This window comes from Macrobrachium nipponense, chromosome 38 (genome assembly GCF_015104395.2).
Source record: "Macrobrachium nipponense isolate FS-2020 chromosome 38, ASM1510439v2, whole genome shotgun sequence".
Lineage (NCBI taxonomy): Eukaryota > Metazoa > Arthropoda > Malacostraca > Decapoda > Palaemonidae > Macrobrachium > Macrobrachium nipponense.
The window spans coordinates 46907600-46925099 of NC_061098.1; the positions used below are offsets into that span (position 1 = coordinate 46907600).

The 17500-nt window shown below is 32.8% G+C and overlaps 2 protein-coding genes across 2 annotated transcripts in view; both read left to right on the forward strand.

Annotated features, from left to right (window-relative positions):
• The window catches only part of LOC135209827 (uncharacterized), a 98045-nt gene extending 81888 nt beyond the window's left edge, over positions 1–16157 (forward strand). Inside the window, exons 5-7 of the mRNA XM_064242598.1 lie at positions 2695–2909; positions 10004–10128; positions 16128–16157. Coding sequence (XP_064098668.1) covers positions 2695–2909; positions 10004–10128; positions 16128–16157 — 370 coding nt within the window. The remainder of the gene's footprint in view (positions 1–2694; positions 2910–10003; positions 10129–16127) is intronic.
• The window catches only part of LOC135209461 (cell adhesion molecule 3-like), a gene marked incomplete at its 3' end in the record, with an annotated part of 3311 nt that continues 1758 nt past the window's right edge, over positions 15948–17500 (forward strand). The window contains 1 exon segment of the mRNA XM_064242123.1: positions 15948–16216. Coding sequence (XP_064098193.1) covers position 16216 — 1 coding nt within the window.

Here is a 17500-nt window from a genome sequence, read left to right on the forward strand (position 1 = left end):
TATATATATATATATATATATATATATATATATATATATATATATATGTATATCATACATATATATATATATATATACTATATATATATACATATATATATATATTATATATTTATATATAATATTATATAGTATTATATATAATATATATAATATTTAATATACATATATATATATATATATATATATATATATATATATTATATATATATATATATATAATATATAATTACATATATATTAATATATATATATATAATATATATATATATATATTATATATATATATATATCTAGAAATCACTCCAGAAATATATATTTATATTAAAACATAATCGACGCATTTGTTAAAACTCACACAATAACCAAACTTCAATAAGAAGGAACCCCTAAGTAAGAGAGAGAGAGAGAGAGAGAGAGAGAGAGAGAGAGAGTCATCAGTCATCCCCTCCTCCTCCGACTTCTCCTCCTCTATCCCCCACCCCTCCTTCCCTCGCCAAGAAACACGCTTTACCAAAAGCCGAGAGGGGAAATGAAACCTTCGCTTGAGGAACGAAATGATGCCGTAGGGACGATGATAATGTGCAATGCCGAGGCCAAATATGAACGGTAACATCGAGGTAGCTCGTGTCGTTCTCTACCAAATTATACGTACTACAGGCTGGGGTCTTCTCGTCTTGTGGTGGTGGTGCATCAACACCACAGTGACCTTTGGCGGATTTGAGGCGTTGGCAGCACCTGGTCACGTGCCCCCCTCCCCCCCCCCCCTCTCTCTCTCTCTCCCTTCAACATGGATATAAATAATAGAACATTGTTTTCTTTCAATAAATCATTATTAGTAGCAAAAATCTTCTTAGTTAACGATTATTTCAACAACATAAACTACTACTGTGTTTATATATGTGTTTACGCATACATATATGAATATTGATATACGTGTACTATGTGGAGATGTTTCATATATATATATGATAATCCTAAGCGCCCCCCCACCCCCATGAAAGATTTCTAGATCAGCCAATGAGCTTTTGCATTTCTTTTGTCTTTGTGGTTTGGTTTCTTCATCTCACTGTCACGGGTTTTTTATGCTCCCTTTTTTATATAATCTTTTCAATTTTCTTAAACAGGTCAATCGTGTCTTCTCTGGATGGGATTTCAACCTCTGTGCTACGGTTCTTTCAGTCTTTTATATAAAGTTTTTTTTTTCTCTTCTTTTAGGGTTTTACATTTTTTTCTTGTCTTTTTAGGTTTTGAAAAGAGGTCATTGGTGCCTTCTCTGGGTGAGCTTTGATACCACAGCTACGGTTTATACTTTTTTGGCTTATGTGTATTTTCTTAATATTTTCAGCTTTTTAAAGAGATCGTCCGTGCCTTCTCTTGATGGGCTTTCAATCTCTACTACGGTTCTTTAAGGTTTTTATGATATAGCTATCTTTTTTTAAAAAGTTCATTCGTGCCTTCTCTGAGTGGGCTTCCATCTTTATGCTACGGTTCTTTTAGGCTTTTATATATTTATTTTTTATCATCTTAGCCTTTACAAAGAGGCCATGCGTGCCTTCTCTGTGTGGGCTTTCAATATCTCTCCTACGGTTCTTTTAGGTCTATATATTTATTTTAAGCTTTTAAGCCTTTTTAAAGAGGGCATTCGCGTCTTCTCTGGATGGGCTTGCAATCTCTCTAAAACGGTTCTTTTAGTTTTAAGATTTCATAATCTTTTTAACTTTTTTTATGATGTCATTCGTGTCTCTCTGTGTGGTCTTTCATATGTCCGCTACGGTTCTTTTAGGTTGCCTAAATATTATTATTTTTTAATCTCTTTTGCCTTTTTAAGGAGGTAATTCGTATGTTTTTCTCCAGGGAGTTATTGGGCTTAGCTATTGTTTACTTCTTCATCTTTTTCAAGAAAGAAATAGGATTTTACATTCGCGAACTGGAAGCTTAAAGATGGAGTGTTACTACATTCTACTTCTTCAGAAAATAGATACAATCCCGTTTGATGTACTTAAAATCTGAAGGGAATATAATACACACACGCACACACACACCACCTCCACACCAAACGCACACATACACACGCGCACGCACACACACACACACACACACACACACACACACACACACACATATATATATATATATATATATATATATATATATATATATATGAATATGTATGATATATATATATATATATATATATATATATAGATAATAAATATATATATATATATATATATATATATATGAATATGTGTAATAATAATAATATATATATATATATAAATATAAAATATTATATATATATTAAGTATATATATATATTATATATATATATATATATATATATATAATATATATATATATATATATATATATATATATATATATATATAATATATATATAATTTTATATTTATAGATATATATATATATATATATATATATATAATATATAATATATATATATACCTAATCCTAACCAGTGACATATACTTCACCCCAATAAATATTTAGATCAACAGGTTCCCACGTTTTCATACTATCCACATTTCACTGCCATAGAGGAGAACCGGCACAGCAATCACTATTGGAAGCATTTCCCTAACCAACCACTCACTCGCTCACTCACTCATTCACTCACGCACGCTCTTCTTCTTCTTCTTCTTCTTTATCTTCTTCTTCTTGCCCTTTCAGCTACGATGCCAGAAGCGGCGACTTCTGGCGCGAGGGAAGCTCCAAGATCCGAGACGCCCAGTACGAAGGTCGCGTCTACCTGAATCTGACTCATCCGAGGAACGTTCACCTCAACCTGGAGCAGGTCAGCATCCAAGATGCCGGCGACTTCACCTGTCGAGTGGATTTCGTCAGTTCCCCTTCGCTGACGTCCATCGTCAAGCTCAAAGTCTTTGGTGAGTGGCCAGTGGTTTATGTTTTCCTAATGCAGGTCTCCTTGTATTTCACTCATTTACTAACATCTTTTACCTGTTAATTCATTATTTATTAATTTGTTGAACGAAGTCTTTGTTTGGTCAGTAACCAATGGTTTTGGTTTCCCAAATGGCCGGTCTCCTCATATTTCAAACATTTACTCATATATTTTAACTGTTTACTTATTAATTTCATAAACAAAGTCTTTTGTGAGTAATCCAGTGATTAATGTTTTCCTAATGCAGTTCTCCTTGTATTTGAATAATTCACTCACACATTTTTTTGTCTGTTTATTCATCAATTCGTAAATTTTTTTCCTTACTTGATAAGTGATCTCTACTTTCTGTTTTCTTTCATGAGATGTGATCTCTATTTTCTGTATCCGTCAGTATTTTCCGTATCCTAATAAAATTCTTGTTTTATCTTAATGATTTACTCACAAACTAAGATGCTTTTATATGCTGCTTTTAAATTTACAGTCAGTTGGATAGATTACTCAAATATCAGCAAAGAGATGTAACATTCGCACTACCTCTAATAAAGACAGGAAACTAATAATTTAAATTCACACAGACGGGTGACTATGTTGTTTGTAGAAATTGCTCCTACTTTGATGAAAATCAAGATGTTTTCTACTTCATAAAATTCATCTAATCACTATCCTGGAGACTCTACATTTTGTCTTGCGACGCTTTATAAGAACAGTGTACGATCATTCTTTATTGTAAATAAATAGGTGCTTCCTACACACAATGATAAATTGAAAATAATATTTTATTCAGGAAATTTTAGAATTATTGAGTTACCTTTTTCTAGTTAATACAATGTATGATAGATGTAGAGTAGTGAAACTTATACTAAAGAGCCGTACAAAAGTACATACATACATACATCAAGCGAATGACACAGGAAGATGATAGGCAGAAAATCAGTACCAAGTGCTTTTGCTTTTGTTCAAGCGGGCAAAAAATGCCTGAATAAAGGCGAAAGCGCTTGGTACTTACTTTCTGCCTTTCCTGTGGTATTCGCTTATAAAATGAAAGCACGTGCCTCTACTGTGATTATTTAAGCAAACATACATACATACATAGATACATAGATACATGTATGCATACATACACACATACATACATAAATATTTGTAAAATTTTAATTAATCTTCCCTATGAAGAAATGGGTAGGAAAAAACTGCACCTAATTTTCCAATTTATTCTAGAGATGAGCTTATTGCTTGAATATCACTTTAGTTGCAAAAAGAATTACAAGAAGGGAAGAATTGATGCAGCAGTGAAGACGCTGTTTAATCACATATTCTCAGATACCATTCAAAAGCTGTAAAAAATCCATTATCATAATACTTGAGACGATAACAATAAGGTCAAGAAATATTGAAATCACCAGGCATTTTTCTTCCACCCCTCCCCCCAGTCGAAAACTTTGGTGTTTAGCCAAAGATGAAAACAAGAAATTCCTGACCAATTTCTTTCGGGCTACAAATAATTCGGCTCAAAGTTATGGGGTCCTGATTGGATCTCATTCTCAAGAGGTGCTGGGCTTTTAAAAAGCTAACGCTGTCTTTCTAAAAGTAAAACATTACGTTTCTTCTGCAAATTGCTTTACTTTCAATTAAACAAAAGGACACAGCGTTTAACACAACCACAAACCACAAATAGACACACACGCATATATATATATACACACACACGTGTCTGTCTATTTGTTATTTGTAAAGTAAATCTTCTGCTAGTCTGAAGAGGAAAGTTAATGTGTTTGTTGGTAAAACTCTACTCATTGTCAGTGGTTAAATGTTTATGTATATATATATATATATATATATATATATATATATATATATATATATATATATATATATATATATATGTATATATATATATATTTTATATATATATATATATATATATATATATATATACTATATACTTATATATATATATATATATATATATATATATATAAAAATATATATATATATATATATATTATATATATATATATACATATATGTGTGTGTTGGTGTGTGTGTATTTATATATATATATAATATATAGTAATATATATATATATATATATATATGATATATATATATATATATATATATAATAGATATATATACATATTATATATATATATATATATATATATATATAATAATATATATATATATATATATATATATATGTATACATACATACATTTATATTTAAACTTTTAACCACTGATAATGAGTAGAGTTTTTCCTACACACACATTAACCTTCCTCTTCAGACTAGCAGAAGATTTACTTTCAGGTATTTTTTTGTAAATCCTTTGTCACCAAATAAGGTCCCTGTGCGCTTCGTGACCCAAGACACACACGAGGTCACTTCTTTCCGTAACATCAAAAGAGAACGCTACTGCTCTTAAGCTTAAGTGGATGGGGCATTAGTGCTCTCCATTCAGCTCTATGTACCATCGCTCTCTCTCTCTCTCTCTCTCTCTCTCTCTCTCTCTCTCTCTCTCTCTCTCTCTCTCATACTTTATTTACAAAGCCTTGTTCTTACTATGGTGGATTAATAGATATAAATATTTAATTTTAAATATTCTCTCTCTCTCTCTCTCTCTCTCTCTCTCTCTCTCTCTCTCTCACCGCAATATGGTGTGTCAGCAAAATATTTCCAAGCATGAGCTCCAAGATACAATTCAAGAGATAAGAACTGTATTTATGATGCAAAAGGATATTGAAGATACGGAGAAAATTGCAGATTCAGACACAAAATGAGCAATTATGATGAAGGAAGATCAATATTATGGAAAATTTGGATTTTTTAATGTCAGAATTTCTGGAAATGAAGAAAAGAACATCATACCAGAACAGGAAAGAGACATGGGAAAATCCTTATTATTACCCATATTAAATAAAGGAGAAAACACGCAAACCATCATAGTGATGAATGCGCAGGGTTTTGTTACGAGTAACTTAAAAAGAAAAATAGGTTACTTAGAAGAACTAACCCAAATTGAAAAGAAAATAGATATAATGAATATAAGTGAAACCTGGTATTCCCAAGAGACTGGGAATGTTGATCAAATAAAAGGGTTCCAAACTTATAGATCAGATAGAAAAAATAGGAATCAAGGGGGAACCGCAATATATGGGAAAGACAAAAAACAAGGAAAAATATATGAGAAATATAGTAACTCAGAATGTGAACTAATAGCGGTAGAATTTGAATCTGAAAAATTAATGAACATAGTAATCTATAGACCCCCTAATACTAAAGAGTTTGTCATAATAATAGAAAAATTGGATGATATATGTAGAAATCACAAGAACTGGACTATTCTCCTATCTGGAGACTTTAACTTTCCTTTCGTAGACTAGAAAGAACGAATAGGAGATTGTGGTTGTATTTATACATATAAAATAGAGTAATAGTAGTGCAGAAGATAAGAGGCAATTCGAAAAGCTATTAGATATGCTACTAGAATACAACATTCAACAAATAAATAACCTGCCAACAAGAAAGGAAAATACTTTAGACCTAGTATTTGTGAACGAGGTGAATTATGTTAAAGAAATAATAGTTTATAATGCGAGTATTTCAGACCATAATGTCATAGAATTAGCAGTCCATTCCAAAGCAAGTGAAAACAGAGATAAGCAAGAAATGAAAAAGTGGGAAGGATATGGAAAATACAACTTCTACAGTAAAAATATAAAATGGTCAGAAATAAATGAAGAATTAAACAAAGATTGAGATAACATTTTCGTAAGTGATGCCATAAGGGTAAATACGGAGATAGTATATAAAATATTAGAGAAAATAGGGAATAAATACATACCGAAGAAGAAAAGTAAACATCAGTCATGCATACCAAGAGACAGAAGGATCTTGTTCCAGAAAATCAGAAAGTGGAAAAAAGGTCTTGCAAAAGAAAAAAATGCATGGAAAGTTATAGAACTAAAAAGTAAGATAGAAAATGCAGAACAAAAGATTATACAATCAAAAGAAAATGAAAAAGGGGACTTGGAAGAAAAAATCCTTGCAAATATCAAGCAAAACCCCAAACTATTATACTCGTACGCGAAAAAGATGAATAAAGAAAGAATAGAAATAAGCCCTCTAAGAATTGGAAGGAGATTAACGAATAAAAAAAAGGAAATATGCAACATATTGGCAGAACGATATAAGAGAGAATTCACCCTTAGAATTGATAATGAAGATAATGATATAGAAGTAAGGGACAAAAATAATTAATATTTAGCTGACATAGATATTAATGAAGCTGATATTGTGTAGGCTATTAATAAAATTAAAAATGGAGCTGCTGCAGGTCCTAATGGTGTCCCTGCTATTTTGTTAAAGAAAGTAGTTCATTCTACCGCAAAGCCACTTGCAATATTATTAAGACAAAGTGTAGATACAGGCAAGATTTATGATGAGCACAAATCAGCATATATCACCCCTACTTTCAAAAGTGGATCAAAACTAGAGGCAAGTAATTATAGGCCTGTGAGTCTAACATTACATATTATGAAAGTGTATGAGAGGGTAATGAAGAAAAATATTATGAAACATTTAATAAAAAATAATTTGTTTAATATAGGACAACATGGTTTTGTACCCGGAAAAAGTACACAAACCCAACTGTTAGTCCACCGTGAGAACATATACAAAAATATGAAAAGTGGAAATGAAACAGATGTGGTTTATCTAGACTTTGCAAAAGTTTTTGACAAGGTAGACCATAATATATTAGCGAAGAAAATTAGAAAACATAATATAGTGGATAAAGTAGGAAGATGGTTAAAAGAATTTCTACATAACAGAAAACAGATAGTTATTGCAAACGATGAGAAATCGGATGAAGCTAAGGTAATATCCGGTGTCCCACAAGGTACGGTGTTAGCTGCATTACTGTTTGTTATTATGATTGCAGACATAGACAGTAATGTTAAGGATTCGGTAGTGAGTAGTTTCGCCGATGACAGAAGAATTAGTAGAGAAATTACTTGTGATGAAGATTGGAACGCGCTACAAAGAGACCTTAACAAAGTATATTATTGGGCAGAGGTAAATAGGATGGTATTTAATTCTGATAAATTTGAATCAATAAATTATGGAGACAGAGAAGGAAAGCTATATGCATATAGGGGACCTAATAATGAGACAATCACAAATAAGGAAGCAGTTAAAGACCTTGGTGTGATGATGAATAGGAACATGTTATGCAATGATCAAATAGCAATTCTATTGGCAAAATGTAATGCAAAAATGGTAATGTTGTTATGGCACTTCATAACAAGAAAAGCGGAACAAATGAGTATGCTTTATAAAACATATGTTCGTAGTCCACTTGAATATTCTAATATGATATGGTATCCACACTATCAAAAGGATATTGCACAAATAGAGAGTGTACAAAGGTCCTTTACAGCTAGAATAGAAGAAGTTAAGGACCTTGACTACTGGGAAAGACTACAATCCTTAAAATTATATAGTCTAGAAAGGAGAAGAAAACGCTACATGATAATTCAGGCATGGAAACAGATAGAAGGAATAGCCGAAAACATCATGGAGCTAAAAATATCAGAAAGAGTAAGCAGAGGTAGATTAATAGTGCCCAAAACTATACCAGGAAAAATAAGGAAAGCACACAGAACATTAATCCACTACGCACCAGCATCGATAATGCAGCGTCTATTCAATGCGTTGCCAGCTCATCTGAGGAATATATCAGGAGTGAGCGTAGATGTGTTTAAGAATAAGCTCGACAAATATCTAAGCTGCATCCCAGACCATCCAAAATTGGAAGATGCAAAATATACCGGAAGTTGCGCTAGTAACTCCCTGGTAGACATTAGAGGTACCTCACACTGAGGGACCTGGGGCAACCCGAACAAGATGTAAGGTCTGTATGGTCTGTAAGGTAAGGTAAGGTCTCTCAATAAATGAATAAATAAGAATATTTAAATTTAAATATTTTCAACTCTCTCTCTCTCTCTCTCTCTCTCTCTCTCTCTCTCTCTCTCTCTCTCTCTCTCTCTCTCTCTCTCTCAATTTGAAAGAACTTTTCAATGGGAAGAATAGACAAGTAACTGAAATTTCATTAGCTACCAACTTTCTTTTGTCTTCCAAAGTCAATTATCTAACTTAAGTTTAGTTTGAAGTCGAATGTTATCCTTTTCGTAAATAAGTACATTTCAGTTTGCATCCTTTCTTAGATAATCAGTTTTGAATTCCATGTTGAAGTTGGCAACAAAAGACTGGATCCATAGATTTACTCTAATCAAGTGCCCCACTGGTCACTGTCCTTATAATAGTGATGTCTAAAGTTTTCTGTTGTTTTATAGCCATATTTTCTTCCAGATCAAAGATCACTTTTAGCTCTAGGATCAAATGCAACGAAGAAAATGAGATATCTCTTATTTTTTTGTGGAATACTGTCCTCAATCCTTATGGGTATGGAATGGTTGAAATGTTTTCAAGTGTCGATAACCTATATGACTAAATCTCAAGTTCATGTCCCGATTAGGCAGGACTGATTTATGTGTATTCCATGTGAAAACTGTTGTGTTTCCGTTGATAGGACACTAATTATTGTACTTAGAAGTTAGTTAACTAGATTAGGTTCTAGGCAAGTTGACAAATCTACAGGTATAAAGATGTTTTAATTACCAGTCTGTTTCCACGGCCCTGCTCAATTATATATATATAATATATATATTAATATATATATATATAATATATATATCATATATATATATATATATCTATATATATAGATATATATAGATATATATATACATATATATATACCATACATACATATATATATATATGTTATATATATATATATATATATATAATATTATATATATATATATATAATATATATATATATATTATATATATAATATACATATATACAATCTCTTGGCCACGTATTTGATATCAGAGCAACGAAACACACACACACACTCACAGACAAATCCAAACACAAACGAAGGCTGGCAAACACAACTTCAAAGATGCAAAGCCTCAAAGACTTTCTTCTACTTCTCTCTTCCAGCCAACCCCACCGCGGGCCCAACTGTACGAGTTGGGGCAGGACCCAGGGGAACCGTAGCGAGTGGAACGGATGTGGGAACCCTTCACGAGGGAGAAATGCTCAACCTTTCTTGCACAGTACTGGAGGTAATTTTGTGTGCTAGAGAGAGAGAGAGAGAGAAGAGAGAGAGAGAGAAGATTCTAAGCCGTCTACTGATGATACGGTGGCATATTTCATTTTCCTTCTTTTGAATGAAAGGAGCAAGTTAACAACACACACACACGAGAGAGAGAGAGAGAGAGAGAGAGAGAGAGAGAGAGAGAGAGACCTTACCTTACAGACCTTTACATCTTGTTCGGGTTGCCCAGGTCCCTCAGTGTGAAGGCAACCTCTAATGTCTACCAGAGAGTTGCTAGTACATCTTCCGGTATATTTTGCATCTTCCAATCTTGGATGGTCTGGGATGCAGTTTAGATATTTGTCGAGCTTATTCTTAAACACATCTACGCTCACTCCTGATATATTCCTCAGATGAGCTGGCAACGCATTGAATAGACGCTGCATTATCGATGCTGGTGCGTAGTGGATTAATGTCCTGTGTGCTTTCCCTTATTTTTCCTGGTATAGTTTTTGGGCACTATTAATCTACCTCTGCTTGCTCTTTCTGATATTTTTAGTTCCATGATATTTTCTGCTATTCCTTCTATCTGTTTCCATGCCTGAATTATCATGTAGCGTTCTCTTCTCCTTTCCAGACTATATAATTTTAGAATTGTAGTCTTTCCCAGTAGTCTAGGTCCTTAACTTCTTCTATTCTAGCTGTAAAGGACCTTTGTACACTCTCTATTTGTGCAATATCCTTTTGATAGTGTGGGTACCATATCATATTGCAATATTCAAGTGGACTACGAACATATGTTTTATAAAGCATAATCATGTTGTTCAGCTTTTCTTGTTTTGAAGTGCCGTAACAACATTCCCATTTTTGCTTTACATTTTGCCAACAGAGTTGCTATTTGATCATTGCATAACATGTTCCTTATTCATCATCACACCAAGGTCTTTAACTGCTTCCTTATTTGTGATGGTCTCATTATTAGGTCCCTTATATGCATATAGCTTTCTTTCTCTGTCTCCATAATTTATTGATTCAAATTTATCAGAGTTAAATACCATCCTATTTACCTCTGCCCAATCATATACTTTGTTAAGGTCTCTTTGTAGCGTTCCTATCTTCATCACAAGTAATTTCTCTACTTATTCTTGTGTCATCTGCGAAACTACTCACTACCGAATCCTTAACATTATTGTCTATGTCTTCAATCATAATAAACAAACAGTATTGCAGCTAACACCGTACCTTGCGGCACACCGGATATTACCTTGGCTTCATCCGATTTCGTCTCGTCGTTTGCAATAACTATCTGTTTTTTCTGTTGTGTAAAAATTCTTTTAACCATCTTCCTACTTTATCCACGATATTGTGTTTTCTAATTTTCTTCGCTAATATATTATGGTCTCTTTATCAAAAGCTTTTGCAAAGTCTAAATAAACCACATCTGTTTTCATTTCCGCTTTTTCATATTTTTGAATATGTTTTCACGGTGGACTAACAGTTGGGTTTGTGTACTTTTTCCTGGGTACGAAACCATGTTGTCCTTTATTAAACAAATTATTTTTTATTAAATGTTTCATAATATTTTTCTTCATTACCCTTTTATACACTTTCATTATATGTGATGTTAGACTCACAGGCCTATAATTACTTGCCTCTAGTCTTGATCCACTTTTGAAAGTAGGGGTAATATACGCTAATTTGTGCTCATCATATATCTTGCCTGTATCTACACTTTGTCTTAATAATATTGCAAGTGGCTTTGCGATAGAATGAACTACTTTCTTTAACAAAATAGCAGGAATTCCATCAGGCCCTGCAGCAGCTCCATTTTAATTTCATTAATAGCCTGCACAATATCAGCTTCATTAATATCTATGTCAGCTAAATATTCACTATTTTGTTTTCATCCCTTACTTCTATATCATTATCTTCATTATCTATTCTAGGGGTGAATTCTCTCTTATATCGTTCTGCCAGTATGTTGCAAATTTCCTTTTTTTTCATTCGTTAATCTCCTTCAATTCTCAGAGGGCCTATTTCTATTCTTCTTTTATTCATCTTCTTCGCATATGATTATAATATTTGTTTGGGGGTTTTGCTTGATATTTAATAGGGTTTTTTTTCTTCCAAGTCCCGTTTTTTCAGTTTTCTTTTGATTGTATAATCTTTTTTTCTGCATTTTCTATCTTACTTTTAGTTCTATAACTTTCCATGCATTTTTTTCTTTTGCAAGACCTTTTTTCCACTTTCTGATTTTCTGGAACAAGATTCTTCTGTCTCTTGGTATGCATGAATGATGTTTACTTTTCTTCTTCGGTAATATATTTTTTCCACTATTATCTCCAATATTTTATATAATATCTCCGTATTTACCCTTATGTCATCACTTACGAAATGTTATCCCAATCTTTGTTTAATTCTTCATTAATTTCTGACCATTTTATATTTTTACTGTAGAAGTTGTATTTCCATATCCTTCCCACTTTTTCATTTCTTGCTTATCTCTATTTTCACTTGCTTTGGTTGGAATGAACTGTTAATTCTATGACATTATGGTCTGAAATACTCGCATTATAAACTATTATTTCTTTAACATAATTCATCTCGTTCAAACCAAATACTAGGTCTAAAGTATTTTCCTTTCTTGTTGGCAGGTGATTTATTTGTTGAATGTTGTATCTAGTAGCATATCTAATAGCTTTTCTTTTCAAATTGCCTCTTATCTTCTGCACTACTATTACTCTCTTTTTTATATGTATAAGTACAACCACAATCTCCTATTCGTTCTTTCCATTCTACGAAAGGAAAGTTGAAGTCACCAGATAGGAGAATAGTCCAGTCCTTGTGATTTCTACATATATCATCAATTTTTCAATTATAAGTCAAACTCTTTAGTATTAGGAGGTCTATATATTACTATGTTCATCAATTTTTCAGATTCAAATTCTACCGCTATTAGTTCACATTCTGAGTTACTATATTTCTCATATATTTTTCCTTGTTTTTTGTCTTTCCCATATATTGCGGTTCCCCCTTGATTCCTATTTTTTCTATCTGATCTATAAGTTTGGAACCCATTTTTTTTATTGTCATCATTCCCAGTCTCTTGGGAATACCAGGTTTTCACTTATATTCATTATATCTATTTTCTTTTCATTTTGGGTTAGTTCTTCTAAGTACTCTATTTTTTCTTTTTGAGTTACTCGTAACTAAACCCTGCGCATTCATCACTATGATGGTTTTGCGTGTTTTTCTCCTTCATTTAATACTGATAGTAATAAGGATTTTCCCATGTCTCTTTCCTGTCTGGTATGTGTTCTTTTTTTCATTTCCAGAAATTCTGACATTAAAAAAATCCAACTTTTCCATATATTTGATCTTCCTTCATCATAATTATTCATTTTGTGTCTGAATCTGCAATTTTCTCCGTTTCTGCAATATCCTCTTGCATAATAAATACAGTTATTATCTGAGTAAAATTTCGGAGCTGATGCTTTGAAATTCTTTGCTGACACCTCTGCATATCTCATTGGTGGTTTGCTTTTCTCTTTTACCTGATATTCTTGATTTCTCTGTTTATTTGTTTCTTTCTTATTTTGGATTTTATTACTTGGTTGGTTATTTATTTGATTATGATCATGGCTACAGGGTGCATATATTTGCATTTTTTGTCGAACTTACATCCTTTTCCTTCTTTTAGGTTTTTACATATTTTTGGATGCAGATCTCTGCAATCATCCCCATATCCATCTAAGTATGCACATTTACCATATATTTCATAGTTTTGACATATCTTAGGATGTTTGTAGTAACATCTTTCTCCAAATCTGCAATTCCCTCTTTTCAAAAGGTTGCAGATTTTGGTCTTTCTTGTCTATTTTTTCCTCTTTCCGTCATTGTATAGATCTGGGTAGAGCCTCTTCGGGATTTGCTTTTCTGTTGTCATATCGTAATTTATTTCTTCGTAGGTATGCTGCTTATTGCCTCATATGTAGTATCAATGAGTATCTGCTGCATCCATACTTTATCTTGTTCTTTGTTTTCCTTATTTTTTTCTGTCATTTCATTTTTGTTTACTTCTCTTCCGTTTCCTCTTCTTCTTTTTCTTCTTCTTCTTCCTCTTCCTCTTCTTCTTCATCCTCAACTATTTGTACATTCAATCTTGATTTAATAACATTGTCTATCCATGATAGACATGTTGAACAAAAATTCTTGTATCTTTCTCAAATCTTGTATTACCTCAGCACACTGTGGATGGGTCGGAATGTTGCATGCAGCACATTTTCTGATTAGGTTTTGTGGATTGACTATGCTATACCAAACCTTACACAGTTTGCATGCTTTTGGCATTCTTTTTTCCTTAAATGCATCAATTAGTATTATTCACAATATTCCCACCTTAAGTTCCATTTTCCTTTTGTCGGAATATGTTTGGTTTCTGTTATTTTATTTTCTTTCCCCTTATGAGGTTCTCTTGACCACTTGGATTTTATTTGGAACTTCTTCAATTATTTTCAAGATGTTTTCATTAGATTTGTTCCAGTTTGAAGGATTATATCCTTCTAATATATCTATGAATGCTTTTGTATCTTTTTGGTTAGGACTGTTGCTGATTTCATAGATGAGAAATGCCAGTTCCCTTCCTGCTACCTCATCGTATTGCGAATCTGCTAGACACGCCAAATTACGCCACCTTTTCCCGCAGTTGGAACCTTACTGCCATCTTGTTCTGATTTATAGTATTACACTTGATAAAACTAACTTAGAAGACGCTTTATCCTACTATTTTCACACTAATCTTAATCACCGATAGTTCACGAACACTTCTAGATATTCTCAAATTCTAGTCGTATGTTAAACTTGTGATATCTGTTGATTATTGTGACTTCACGCGGGTACGTCTCACCAAGCAAGATGGCTACTACGAGAGAGAGAGAGAGAGAGAGAGAGCAAGAAACAGTGCATAAGTACAAGAAAATTCTACTCAGAACCTTGAAAGATATTGAATTGTATCCTTGATTTTGGAATATTCCAATTTTCCCTACATTTATCGTCAAGAAACTACTCCATAGTGAATAATTTACTGGCCCATGTCTTATTTATTCCCTAATCTCCTTCCCTGCTTCTTCTCCAGCCCTTTGAATTATGTAGCATCTCTCTCTCTCTCTCTCTCTCTCTCTCTCTCTCTCTCTCTCTCTCTCTCTCTCTCTCTCTCTCTCTCTCTCTAGATAAATCGTTTCCCTAACAAATGTGAAACATCCTTTGACCAACAGAACCACCACTCCTTAAGTAGTAGGAATCGTATTTTAATTAATAGACAGATATTCTGACAAAATTTCTTTTAGATTTTTGTTTCCAATAATATTCACATGAGCCAGTTGCCTTCATTATATTTTATGATTCATGCTTTTCATCTCTTCAAAAAACATGTCTCATTCTACTGACAGTCCTCACATGATCATATTCTCACTATATTTCATGCTTTTTAAATCTTCATAACGTCCCAGTACTTGCATAAGTTTTCTCTTTGACTTACAACTGTCATTCATTTGAAACACTTTTGGACTCTAATTAACATATCTGTAAAACATCTATCGAAGAGGCAAAGAAAACTTTGCCACCCTCAAACAATTCACTAAGTACTTACGCATTTCCCATCTTTCTGTATTGACCATTATTTTCTCTCATATCTTTCAAATGAACACCATAACCTTTGGAAGCTTTCATTTCAAGTGAATGTCCCCTTAGGTTCGCCCCATATGAATAGGGCTTGTCCTCTGCATAATGAAGATAGTCATATCGACTACTACCATTCAATACTTCACGCCTCCTTATCATACGAAGAGTTCAAACGACAGCAATACTTCCTGGGATCATTTAAAAGTCTCCTTCTGTTTCCTAAGGCTTTCCAGCGCCTTCAGTGACGTGGTGGCAGGACACCATCCTACTAGACAATAGCAGTTACGTCGTCAGTAGCAGCGGACCCCCAGAAACAGTGAATGACCTGACATTGGGTCCACTCACCAGGGAGTTGGTCAGCCAGCCTTTCATCTGTAGGTCGGACAACAATCCGCTGTTGGCCCCTCTCGACCGAACGGTACACATCAAAATACACAGTGAGTCTTTGCGGAATGAGTTTTTTTTGTAAGTGAGATTCTTTCTACATGCAAAGGAGTTTTTTTTTTTTTTTCGTCTGAATTTTATTCAGCTTTTCATTGCGGATTGGTTATTTTAACTGGATTTGTTTTAATTGAAATGAGGAACTTTTACTTTGATTTTCAATCTGATTATCATTGTAGAAATATTTCACAGGAATTTTTTAAAATGGAAAGGATTTCTGTTTCGTTTCAATTCTAACCAGATTTCCATTTTGGACTGGTAATTTTAATTAGAATATTTTTAAATGGGAATGAGAAATATTTCCTTTGTTTTTAATTCAGGTTTCCTTTGCGGAGATATTTTAACTGGAATTTCTAATTTTGAAGAGAAATGAATGTGAACTTTTCGTTTGATTATTAATCCGATTTCATTGTGGTAATGTTATTTTGACTGGAATTTTTTTCTAAATGAAGCAGATACATTGTTTAGTTTAATTTCAAATCGGAATTCCGAGGTAGAAACTTTTAAGAATGCGTTTTCGATTACATATATTATATTTGTTTTTCCTTAAATGGAAACGAAACCTTTTTAGGTTCAATTTTAGTAAGGTATGTGAGGGGTTTCAGTAAAATTATATCTAAAATGTTATTAAACGAAGTAAATTAGATATTTGCGTTTTATTTTCAGCCAGAATTTCAAAGGACTTCGGTGAAATGATGCCTAAATATTCGATCAAACTAAAATGGATATTAGTGGAATTATGACGCAGAGTTATAAAAAAAAAGGTTAAACAGACTTTTTTCGATTTATTTTTAATCAGAATTTTAAGGAATCGTAGTGAAAGTAACTTACACATATTACAAAACTTGCCAAAATAGACATTTTCAGCTTTATTTTAAATCAGATTTAATAGGATATCAGTGTATATACCTAAAACTTTATTGTCTTGAACATTTTCAAACGAATGTTCAAGGTATGACAATTAGATTATATCTGAAGGAGTTCGTAAAACGAAAGATTTTTATCCAGTGGATGTACTAAGTATGAACTGTATGTCAAAATCAGTGTAGTGATTAAGTACGAGATGTTTCACCTCTATGAAATCTTCAGATATCACCTGCTGTTGCTGCTGCTGCCCCTCTCCTTAACTATCTATGTCGTTTTCAAGTGATATCCGACCTTTATCGTTCCTTGACTTTATGTAGACATCTCTTACCGAATTGGTACAGTGGTTGTACCAAGTATCGTCAACATGATTTTAGAATTACATTTCCCAATTTCCTTCTTTCGTCATTATTTTT